This window comes from Sarcophilus harrisii, chromosome 3, assembly GCF_902635505.1.
Source record: "Sarcophilus harrisii chromosome 3, mSarHar1.11, whole genome shotgun sequence".
NCBI classification, from domain to species: domain Eukaryota; kingdom Metazoa; phylum Chordata; class Mammalia; order Dasyuromorphia; family Dasyuridae; genus Sarcophilus; species Sarcophilus harrisii.
Window position 1 is genome coordinate 605,108,102 of NC_045428.1, and position 12,203 is coordinate 605,120,304.

A 12,203-nucleotide genomic window follows, 5' to 3' on the forward strand; every position below is an offset into this window, starting at 1 on the left:
TGTTTATATCCTGTAAATAAAAGGCTATTAAATAAAAAAATAAAAAAAAAAAATGGTTCCCTAATGATGTAATGATTGGCTTATACTCAGTATGATGAATGCATTTAATTGTAATAGAGTATTTAAGAGGTCAGAGTCAGACCTAGAGATAGACTATGAGAAGATAGATGACTGGAGGCTGGAGCTCCAGCTCTCGGCCTCAGAAAGACATTCCACTTTCATCAGCTTCATAGTGGCTAGCCTGTCCTCCTGCTTCTCCCACTGAGACTAAGACCCATCTGAAGGACTTCCAGAAAGCTATCCAGGCCCCAGGCAAATAGACTAACAGTGAAGGAGACAATAAAGACTTTTGGACTTTATCCCTGACTATTCATTCTTGTAGTGATTATTCTGCTGAAACAAAGGCTGGTCCCAAGACCTTCAGAAAGCTAATCAGAAGATTACACATAATAAAAGCTTTGCCTCTGAAGCTGGAAGTCATATAAACTTACAATTTGTTTTTGAGATACCTCACCATAATCTCAATATATTTTAGGAGTCCTAAACTCCCCAGTATGTGGTAACAGAACCCCATCACATTTGGCCTGGTGCTCTTTCCACTACACCAACTAGCTGCCTCCATCACAACTTGACTTTTATGGAAATGTTTTGCATAATTTCACTTGTGTAATTTCTTCATTTGGGGTGAGAATAAGAGAGAACTCAAATATCTTAAAATGTAAAAATATAGGTCTGGATGTAACTGGAGGAAAATAATTATTTTTTAAAAAAAATAACACTTCCTAGTTGTGTGACCCTGGGTGAGTCACTTAATCCCAATTGCTTCAGCAAAAAAAAAAAAAAAAAAAAAAGAATAGGAAAGGTGATTCTAGCTCAATTTTGAATGAATGTCACTTAAAAAAAAAAAAAAAAAGACATAAGCAAGATGCCAGAGATTAGAATGTAAAAGATTTGTGGCATCTTCTAATATATCTGACACAAATATATTTTGGTATTAGACAATATTGGGATTTTGCATTGATTTATAATGGGAAGATTTGCTTTTTTTGTCATTCTGTATTTTAGTTACGTGAGAGAGGTACAAGGATTTTATTCCTCTAAAAATATTTCTTTTTAAAATAAAAGTAAAATGTTAGATATAATCTACAAGTGTAGCTAGGAGAATTCTTGATTCAAGAGCTAGATTTAAAAGATAAATAATGTCATGAAAATAATTTTATGATTTCTTGTAATAAAGTCTTCAACACTGGTGAGAATGACAATAGGAAACCATCAATATCTGATTTCTTTTTTAATTTTGGAATTCATACAAATGAACATTTTAAATTTACACAAAACAGCAAAATATGTCAAGAAACAAATCTGCAAAGGTTAAATTTATTTTTTGAGTAGTAATGAATTCAATAAAACAGTTTTCAATGCTTTTTCAGTCCTTATAGTCTATTGCATGTATCATTACTGTAATAATGACTTCATTTAGATTAGAGGATCAAGGGGCAGGACAATCCTATGGCTAGTACACTTCCCACTGCTATCCTCTCCTACCCCAAAAACAAAACAAAACAAAACAAAAAACCCAACAATCATCAAAAACAAGTTTCATTCCAGTGTGGATTCTCTGATGTTTGGCAAGATGGGAACTGGATCTGAAATTCTTTCCAAATTCTTTACATTTTAAAAGATTTTTCTCCAATGTGGATTCTCTGATGTTTAGTAAGATGGGAGTTGCGTTTAAAAGCCTTCCCACATTGATTACATTTAAAAGGTTTCTCTCCTGTGTGGATTTTCTGATGTCCAGCAAGATTGGCAATCTGTGTAAAAGCCTTTCCACACTGATTACATTTAAAAGGTTTTTCTCCTGTGTGGATGCTCTGATGTGTACTAAGATTAGAGGAGGATCTGAAAGCCTTCCCACATTGATTACATTTGAAAGGTTTCTCTCCAGTGTGGATTCTCTGATGTGTAACAAAACTGGAGGAGAATCTGAAAGCCTTTCCACACTGATTACATTTAAAAGGTTTCTCTCTAGTGTGGATTCCCTGATGTGTAACAAGACTGGAGGAGAATCTGAAAGCCTTTCCACACTGATTACATTTAAAAGGTTTCTCTCCAGTGTGGATTCTCTGATGTTCTGCAAGCTGGTAATTATATATGAATGTCTTTCCACATTGATTACATTTAAAAGGTTTCTCTCTAGTGTGGATCCTCTGATGTTTAAAAAGACTGGAAGAGAATCCAAAAGCCTTTCCACAGTGATTACATTTAAAAGGTTTCTCTCCAGTGTGATTTCTCTGATGCAAAGCAAGATTGTAACTCTGTAAGAAAGCCTTTCCACATTGATTACATTTAAAAGGTTTCTCTCCAGTGTGCTTTCGCTGATGTAAAGTAAGATTAGAACTTCGTGTGAAATTCTTTCCACACTGATTACATTTAAAAGGTTTCTCTCCAGTGTGGATTCTCTGATGTAAAACAAGACTGGAACTCTGTGTGAAAGCCTTTCCACACTGATTACATTTAAAAGGTTTCTCTCCAGTATGCTTTCTCTGATGTAAAGTAAGATGGGAACTTCGTGTGAAATCTTTTCCACACTGATTACATTTAAAAGGTTTCTCTCCTGTGTGGATTCTCTGATGTGCAGCAAGATTTGAGTTGCATCTAAAATCCTTTCCACACTGATTACATTTAAAAGGTTTCTCTCCAGTGTGGATTCTCTGATGTTCTGCAAGCCTGTAATTACATATAAAAGCCTTTTCACACAGATTACATTTAAAAGGTTTTTCTCCAGTGTGCTTTCTCTGATGTAAACCAAGATTGGAACTCTGTGTGAAAGCCTTTCCACAGTAATTACATTTATAAGGTTTCTCTCCAGTGTGGATTCTCTGATGTGTAGCAAGATGGGAGCTTGATCTAAAAGTCTTTCCGCACTGATTACATTCATAAGCCTTCTCACCAGTGTGGGTTTTCTTATATTTTGCTAAACTTGAGCTATCTGTAAAAGTTCTTCCATAGTGATTGCCTATGTAAGGCTTTCCACACTGAAGACATAAATAAGCCTTCTCTCTAGGGTGGATTCCCTGATGGTCAAGCAGGAATGATCCATAATAAAAAGCTCCCCCACATTCAGTACATTTATGGGACACCTCTCCAGTATAAACCTTCTGAGGGCTAGCAAGAGCTGGATTCCCCCACTGATCATATCCATATCTTTTCATTCTAGGGTGGTAAGGAAGAGATGAATGATAGGATGAGGTTGTTTCACATACATTATGTTCATCAGGTTCTTTTCTAATATGCATTTGTTGATTAGTAAGGAGATCAGAGTTCTGACTGACAGCCTTCTCACTTTTATTACTTATGGAAAGCATTTCTTCAGTATTGCTTTTCTGATGGCCATTTATGTCTGAACTGCACTTCACAGCTATATCCCAGTGATTACCTGGAACCAATGGTTCTACCTCTTCAGTGAAGGATTTCTTGTATTCACCACCTTGAAGATAATCACTTCCTGAGGTCATTTTCTTACAGTGATTTAGGAGAGAAGTCCATCTGAATCCGTTTCCAATTTCATAAAATTCACAATCACTCTTTGGGTATCTGTCTACTTTGAAAATAAAGTCATTCATTTCTTTCAAATTGAAGTCACAGGGACCATCATCCCTGAATCTTTGTAGGTCATGTTCTTCCACAAAAATTCCCAGCTTTTTACTCATCTCATTTACTGTGAACCCATTCTCTATATCTGAAGACAAACAAATATATATACACAAAAAGACATACACATATATAAACACAAATAGCACTGTCACCAAAAGTCATTGCAGCTTGTCACTAAACTAAATATACAAAACATTATAGGTGTACTCAGTGCAAACAATGTACTTTTTTTTAAAAGGAACAGATTGGAGGCAGCTAGGTGGTGCAGTAGATAGAGCACTGAAATCAGGAACACCTGAATTCAAATCTGGCCTCAGACACTTAACACTTGCTAGCTTTGTTACCCTGAGCAAGTCACTTAACCCCAATTGCCTCAGCAATAAATAAGTAAAATTAACCAACCAATTAATTAATTAATAAAAAGAGATAGATAATATGTGAGATGTGCATCTCAAAGTAATGGACCAATGAGAGACTTATCTTCTCCCAATGAAATATACACATTCAGCAAAGGCAGGGGCCCAAGGCCAAGATGGCTACCAAACACTTAATGCCAGTAGATTAGAGTCTTCTTTGTACTGGAATAGTTTTTTACTAATTTAGAGGGAAAACAGTGAACACACAGTTGAAAACTGTAGAGCAGAGACAAAATAGACCACTTTCAGAGATTTGTTGGATAGTATAACATATACTCATCTGGGAATAAAGTAAACATCTAAATTGGATTGATGAAAATAATGGGGAAATTCAGAAGGTATTAAATAAAAAAATGATTTAGAAGATTACAAGTACTTTAATTAATCCATCTCTAGGAAGGCATTGTTTAACTCTCCCAAAAGCATAAGCAAAGGTTACCGACATGTTGGATTTTGGGCCAAGTAAAGAAGGTAGATATATAGAGTTCATGTTTATATTGAGTGTTACAATCCAAAGCTCTTTTATGATGCCCTAATGACTATTTATGGACCAAAGACCTATCTAAGCTGACCAATGCTAATGAAGCTACATTGATTAATGATAAAGACATGATAATGGAAGACATGGGCTGAACTGTTTTATAAAGTTCTCAATACACCATCATCAACCACTGCTGAAGCTATTAACCACTGATCTTGGGTCATATTCCATTCTTTAGCCATTTATGAACTGATGGGACCCCCAGTCTCCAGCTCTTTGTCACCAAAAAGAGAGCTGCTATCAATCTTTTAAAACATACAAATTTGCTTCTTTTTTCCTTTATTTGGCAAGTGTATACACATTTATATAACTCGTCATACTTCAAGATTTTCTCCAAATTGGGTGGATCAGTTCATTATTTCAGCAATAATATTTTAGAGTCCCCAACATGATATTCAAAATGGTGTTTTTGATTTGCCTTTCCTTAAAAAAATAGTAAGTTAAAATATTTGCTCATAAGACTGTAAATAGGTTTAATTGCTTCATCAGAAACCTGTTCCTGTTCCTTTGAGTATTTGAGACATGAGATCTTCACGTGAGAAGTTTTCTATAGAACAGGGCCCTTTGTTCTTCTCCTTCAGTTTCCTGACCCTCACTGTACCAGAGGTGAAAACTTTGGAGGCTGAGACCCCAGACCAAAGCAGATGCCTCCAGGGCTTGCTCTTGGCTAACTTAGCAGAGTCTGCCAAGAGTGCGTAGCCCTTCATTTGAGTCAAATCTCTACCTAGGGAGATGAAGTCCTTCCTAAGATCCTGTTAGGATCCTGACAACTTCTGGAGTTTAGTCACTTTTGCTGGTCAAAATGAATTGTGAGGCATTTTTTGTTTTAGGGGAGATTCTTGGGGAGCTAAATATTTCTTGTTCTATTGTGCCATCTTACCAGAACCCTCTCCTGTTAGGATTCTTACAAGGTGCTAAGTCACTGGAATTGATAGAGACAATAATTACCTAATTTAGCATGGTACTTAACAGTTCTCTAGTTCACTAATGAACTGAGTACTTATGAGAATTCATAGAGTTCACACCTTTCACACTTTTAAGAGTCACACCTTTAAGAGAGCATATATAAGCTAGAAACCTCAACCAGGATTGAGTCAAGGAGATTCACAAGTCTAACACACAAGCCCACTCTTGGAGGCAGAGTCAGATTCATTCCATTTTCCATCCCTGTGCTGCCTGGAGACATTGGGAGGGAGCAGAGGCAAAGGACTAGCAAGCAAGAGCTCTTGGAACCAAGGAGAGAGATAGGCCTCTAAGAAAGCTAATGGGACCCAAGAAAGGAGACAAGACTTAAAAGGAAACAATAAAGGATCTGAATTTTAACTCCTGGCTGAATTTAAGGTGATTATTACTCTGAACTGAAACTAAGGCTACCTCCAGAAGCTCCCCAAGAAACCTGCTCCCAGAGAACATTATATTTTGGAGAAAAACATTACACTCTCCATTCTTTTTTGCAGTTTTTCAGGGAGTTTACTTAACAAACGTGGCAGTAAGGTCAGCTATCTGAGGGTAAATTATATAACTCAAAAAGGCTGCAGTCAGGACCAAAATGGATGGAGACTTGGTGCCCTCAGATGACTGAGCACTCAATGCATCTTCTGAGATGCAACATGATTTGGATCACTTTTGTGCAGTTTTTCCTCATTTTGCACTGATGATGAACAACAAAAAAGAGAGGAAATGGTCCTTACCCAGGGACAGCAGATTTTGAACGTTCTCCAGCGTGACCTCCTTGTACAGCTCCTTCTGAGAAGGGTCCAGGAACCCCCACTCCTCCTCGGTGAAGTCCACCATAATATCCTTGAATGTCACCAATTCCTAAACCATCAAAAATCACTTGATTCAGTCCTGAAAGATCCTCCACAATTCATCTAGTACAACCTTCAACAACTTAGACGAGGAAACTGAAGCAGAAATGGGAATTGCCTAAAACTCATATAACCTTTAGGAGTGTTAGAGCCCACATTTGGAACCAGGCATTAAGAGCCCAGTGGAATATTGAGAAAAGCATTTTCCATTTGAAATGAAAGTCATGTTGGATAATAAAGGCTGTAAAAATCTCTCACTATAAAATGCTTCTCCCAATGGAATTAGGAAGAATATATGAATTCTATAGAACCTGTACAGGTGACAGAGAGAGGATGATGTAACAATCATCCCCACAAGAAGGGTCATAAGTGATTTTATTTTTTTAAAAAATCTATAAAGAGTTTGGGAGAACCTAGTAAATACTGTGTATTCTGGGGAAGAAACCATTAGCAGTGATCACTGAGGAGAGAACAAGGAAATTATCTAGCAAGTTTCCCATGAGTCAAAAATGAAATCTAAACTAGATGGAAGCAGAAAAAGAATTTTAAAGAGAATATGGTGTCAACTGGCTCATATGAGACTCTTTCCAACAAGTGATGAAGCTTTATCTGTTCTCATAAAGTGAGCTTATTAATGGAATATGTTCTGTGAGAGAGAATTAATTGGGACACTACCTCTCCCAGAAATCCAGTGCTGTGCTTGCATTCCCCAGGTAGGTCTCAGCCAGGAAGTCACAGAGGTCAGGCAGCCGACCTAGGTTGTAAGTGCCCGACCTCCAAGGAATAAGAAATGGCCTTTGATGTTAATTCTTGCCCTGATTCCAACTTCACTCAGCCCTCTAGAGCTCATCCAGAGGTCAGGTTATCCTGGTTGGGGAGACCTTTGAAACTACCCAGTCCTTATTCTGTGACTGCTTCCCATTCATTATTTTTTGCTATCCAGTCCCAATCTCTTTCCTTCTTTAACTCTGGGAAGTACAATCCTGTGCCCCAAATCTTATGACCCAGACTTTTACACATCTAGTAGTAAGAGTTTTCCTAAGTGAACTTGGAAGAAAACATCACTGACTTCATTTGATGCTATGCTGCTCTTCTTTTATCAATGTGCTACATTTCCCCTTCAATGTCTCTCGACCCCCAATCACTTTCAGCAAACTCAGAGCACTCACTTCCAGTGCTGTTATTGTCTAAGAAGGCACAAAGGACTTAGCAAATGTTACAAAACTACCTGAGTAATTGAGCACTTATTTCTTTGTTCCTGTGTTTTCTTGCTCCGACATAAATATCTACGCCAAAGACTTCACACCTGAACTCTCAATTCACATTTTCTTCTTTTGGTGAAGATGTAGTTTTCAAGGAAAGCAGAAAGATGGGAAATGAGCTTCACTGCAAGTATCTCTGATGAAGGCCACATTTCCCAAATACATACAGAGAACTGAGTCAAATGTGTAAGAATTGAGAAATGATCAAAGGAAATGAATACTTTTTATTAGATGAGGAAATCAAAAATGATGTAAGAAAATGACGTGCTCTAAATAATTCTTGATTAGCAAAATACAAATAAAAACTCAGACGAACCATTTGATATCTAGCAGATTAACTAATAAAACAAGAAATGATCAATGCTGGAAAGAATGTGGGAATTCTGGGACACTAGTGCACTGAAGAGGAATTGTGAAGTGGTCATCAAGCTTTCTGGAGAGGAATTCTGAACTATGAACAAAGGGCAACAAACTCTGCAAATCTTTAGATCTATCAATATCGTCTCTGGGTCTGTATTATTCCAAAGAGATTACAAAAAGAGAGCAAGGGCTTATATAAGCAAAAATATTAATAGCACCCCTTTTCCCAGAGGCGACATGGGGGAAATTGAGGGAATTTCCATCAACTGGGGAATGGCTGAACAAGCTGTGGTATGTGAATATAAGGAAATAGCATTGTAAAATAGGAAATGATGAAGAAGCAGATTTCAGAAAGAACTAAAAATCCAAACTTATGCAAACTGAAATGAGCAGAGCCAGGAAAAGACTGTATACAGAATCAGCACCAGAGTGTTGTGATCAACTATGAAGGACTCGGCTCTTCTCAGGAGCACAAGGATCTAAGGCAATTGTAAAAGACTCAAGAAGGAAAAGGCTTCCCTCATACTAAAGAAAGAACTGATGGACTCTGAAAGTGATCGAAGAATGTATCTTTTAGTTACTTTATTCTTTTTTTTTCTCCTCTTTGAACTGTTTCACTTTTTACAACCCTGATTAATGGGGAAATATATTTTAATGACAGCATGTTTACATCTACATCAAGTTATTCACCATTTTAGGAAGAGAAAAGAGAAAGGGATGGAGAAAATTTAGAACTCGGAATCTTATAAAGGTGAATGCTACAAAATGTCATGACATGAAATTGAAAATAATTTAAAACAAAGCAAATGTACCTTTTTGTATCTGGGTCCTAACCTGATCTTAGCTAAAACTTCTTTTTAACTAACTACCTAGGAGACCCAACAGATGCTACCCAAAGCCCAGGTCAGGCAAGGAGGAGAGACTGTGTCTGTGACATCTGAGGAAATGTAACCCCCCATTCATGGAGTCTCTCCATGTCCTGAAGTGGATAAATTAACCACAGTTTACTCTCTGGCTGGACCCGGAGCTCCCTGGCTTTCCCTACCAAGGACCCTGACAATTCCCACAACAGGATCAATGGTTAGGGTTGTAACCCTAACTCCCGACTCCCGACTCCCGATCTTTATGTGGCTCCTGGCACACGGCAGGCACCACAAAACCCGCCCCAGCTTCTCACACCTCAGTCGTCCTCTCTGCCCCAGGGACACTGGCCTCCTGGCTTATATTTAACCAGGACCCTCTGTCCCCTGTCCCTGGGCCTTTTCAATGGCTTCTCTTCTGTCTGCAATGGCCTCCTCCCTCACCTCCTGCTTCCTTCACATCTCGGCTAAATTCTCCCTTTCTGTAACAAGCTTTTCCTGGTCCCCAAACTGCTGAACCTTCCCTCTGAGAGTGGCTCCCGTCTACACTGCCCAGCGCAGGTGTGGACACAGCTCATGACATGTTTTCTCCCCTGGGAGGCTCCTTGAGGGCAGGACCTGATTTTTTTTCTTTACCTTCCTCTGGATCCTCAGTGGTTCACATGGAGCTTGGCCCAGAGGAGCCTTTTTTCTAAACATTTATTGACTTAATCCAAGTCTTGGCAAAGGAGACGGGACTCAGAGAGCCCTGGGAGCAGCCGTGGGGCCTGAGGGGGCAGGAAATGGGCAGTGCCAGGAGGACGATTCCTGCCCTGCCGCCAGCCCTGCCAGGGCCCCTCCCTCTGATAGGAGGAAGCTTCCTGGGCTCTCTTGGATGCTTCCTGGGCTGAGGCTGCTCAGCTCCGGGCAGGGACCACACTCACCTGGGATGAGGGGCTCCAGCTGCCGGCGGCCATGTCTCTGCTTCCGGGCTTGGGTCCTGTTCCAGCTGCCCTGGGGAGGGAGAGGGAGCCCAGAGAGGGAGGGTGGAGTCAGACTTCTCTGCCCAGGCTGGATGCGGACCTGCCCACAACGAGAGAGAGAGAGAGAGAGAGAGAGAGAGAGAGAGAGAGAGAGAGAGCACGCTCTGAGGGCAGGGACGGTGGGGAGAGGCTGCTGCTGCCCAGGAGCAAAAAGAGGCAGAGGTCCCCTGTGGGGGCAGGGACACCCTCCCAGGAGCCCCACTCTGGACACTAGGGTCTCCTGCCCTGCAGGGAGGGGCAGCCCTGGGAGCAAGAGCCCCATGGGGTCGCGATCACAAGGCCTTCCCCCGAATGTCTGCAAGGCCAGTGTGACCCTGGACAACCCTCGGTCCCCGCCTGCCTCAGTTTCTCCATCTGTGACATGGGACCCCTCCTGCCCAAGGCCCCAGAAATGAGGACAGAGGTCCCAGGACCCCCGGGAGGGACACAGTCAAGGAGCAGAAGCCTCAGTCCTCCTCCCCCTCCTGCCAGTTCACCTCCAACACCCCCGCTGTCCTCCAGGCCTAAGGAACTGGGCAGAGTCCGCCCTCAGAGCTGCCTGTAGGGGGCGCTCCTGTGTCCCAGGCCCTGCATTTAGTGCTTTACACAAGGGATCTCATTGGGGAGGAAGGAGGAGGGGCTGCTCTCACCCCCTTCTTGCAGTGGAGGAAACTGAGGCAAACGACGTAAAGCTCCGGAACCCTCACCTTTCCCGAAGCGTGCAAAGGCCCACTGGCGACCGGTGAGGCGGCCCCGCAATACTGGGGGCGCAGTGGGGGAGGGGGTCAGCTGGGTTCCCCAGAAACACTCAGCAGAGCCTCCCCCAACTCACAGTAACGCCCAAGCACGCCCCTCCCCACACAGGGGCAATCACGCCCCTCCCCCCACAGGGGAAATCACGCCCCTCCCCCCACAGGGGAAATCACTCAGGCTCAGGCCGCAGGGGCAGCCCCACCCCCCACGCGCGCGCACGCGGCTCCGTTACGCGCCCCCACGCACAGCTTCTACAATTTCGCACAACTTGCACCGGCACCTCTCAGGCGCGCGCCCGCCCACGCTCGGAGCCTGCGCACCCACACCAGACGTCCAGACTCCGCCGCAAGACCGGTGCCCACCTGGGGCGGAAAGGGAGGAGTCTTAAGAAAGAAGAGGGAAGTCCCAGACCGCGCCTGCGCACTCGGCCTCCTGCTCTCCGGCCCTCCCCCAGTCTCAGCACAGAAGGAAGAACAGAAAGAAACCCGGGACCCAGAAAGCAGCGCATGCGCCCCAGGGGACTCCCGGCATGCCCTGGGCTCTGCAGCCCAGGGGAGGCGGCGGCGAGTGACGTCACTAGGCCTTCTTTGATATAGTGAATACTATCTAGCCTCATTTTATTGCTGGCTCGGTCCGCCCCTTCCTCCCAGCAACTTCCCAAGTCTTTGTGGTGAGCTGGGGATGGAACGTGGGTCCGTACAACAAAAAGCCCCGGATGTGACGGGAAATTCCCGATGGAAAAGTGCATGTGCAAGTTCTGTGTTCCATCATTTGCATTCATTTGCATAATTACAAAGGAGGGCGCGGCCCCCCTTCTCCCGGGCGGGGCCCCTGGCCACGGGACCTGCGCCCCCCCCCCCCCCCCCCCCCCCCCCCCCCCCCCCCCCCCCCCCCCCCCCCCCCCCCCCCCCCCCCCCGGACAGCTAGTCATTCCTCCGTCCGTTGGGGGGGAAGTGAGGCTCCCTCCGAGCTCCCGCCTGAAACGCGGGGCTCTGGCCCCCCTTTAAGCGCCTTCTTCAGCCCTCATTGATAAGGTGGTAAAAAGCAAGTATTTGTTGTTACTTTTCAAGTCTGGTGATTTTTTGTTTTTTATTTTAGTTTTTAAAATTATTTTGTTCTTCCCATTAACAAGCATTTTATTAATCTGCGCATTTCACTACTTCCCCATTAAATAAATTTGTCTTAAAATGAAAAATAAAGCCTTTGAGACATTGTTGTATTATCCAGTTAAAAAGATCCCATATTAGTTAGTCCCATGTTAGTTATTACAGTAAATGGGATGTTTCATTTTCATACTTTTGGATTCTCGGTTTATCATGGCGTTGTTCTGAGTCCCAATGTCTTTCAAAGCTGTTTTTCTCTATTTCCGTAAAATTCTATTATCATTATATAAATTATTCTATTTATGCTCATTTTCCTCCACATCAGTTTATAGACATCTTCTCAGTTTGCTCCAAAATCTTCCATTTCATCATTTCTTATCGCACAATAATCTAATTATTAAATTTATATCTTTAGCCATTCTCCAAAAAGGGAACACTCCCTTAA

General features: G+C 42.4%; 1 protein-coding gene across 1 annotated transcript; it reads right to left on the reverse strand.

Moving 5' to 3' along the window:
* Window positions 1-877: 877 nt before the first annotated feature.
* Window positions 878-11,015, reverse strand: LOC100918208 (zinc finger protein 2 homolog). Its single transcript, XM_031964017.1, has 4 exons — window positions 10,902-11,015; window positions 9,825-9,963; window positions 6,303-6,429; window positions 878-3,739 (listed from the first exon to the last, which is right to left on the reverse strand). Exons 2-4 carry the CDS (start codon window positions 9,855-9,857, stop codon window positions 1,668-1,670), a joined length of 2,232 nt encoding a protein of 743 aa, XP_031819877.1. The 5' UTR covers window positions 9,858-9,963; window positions 10,902-11,015; the 3' UTR covers window positions 878-1,667.
* Between the last annotated feature and the right edge of the window lie 1,188 nt (window positions 11,016-12,203).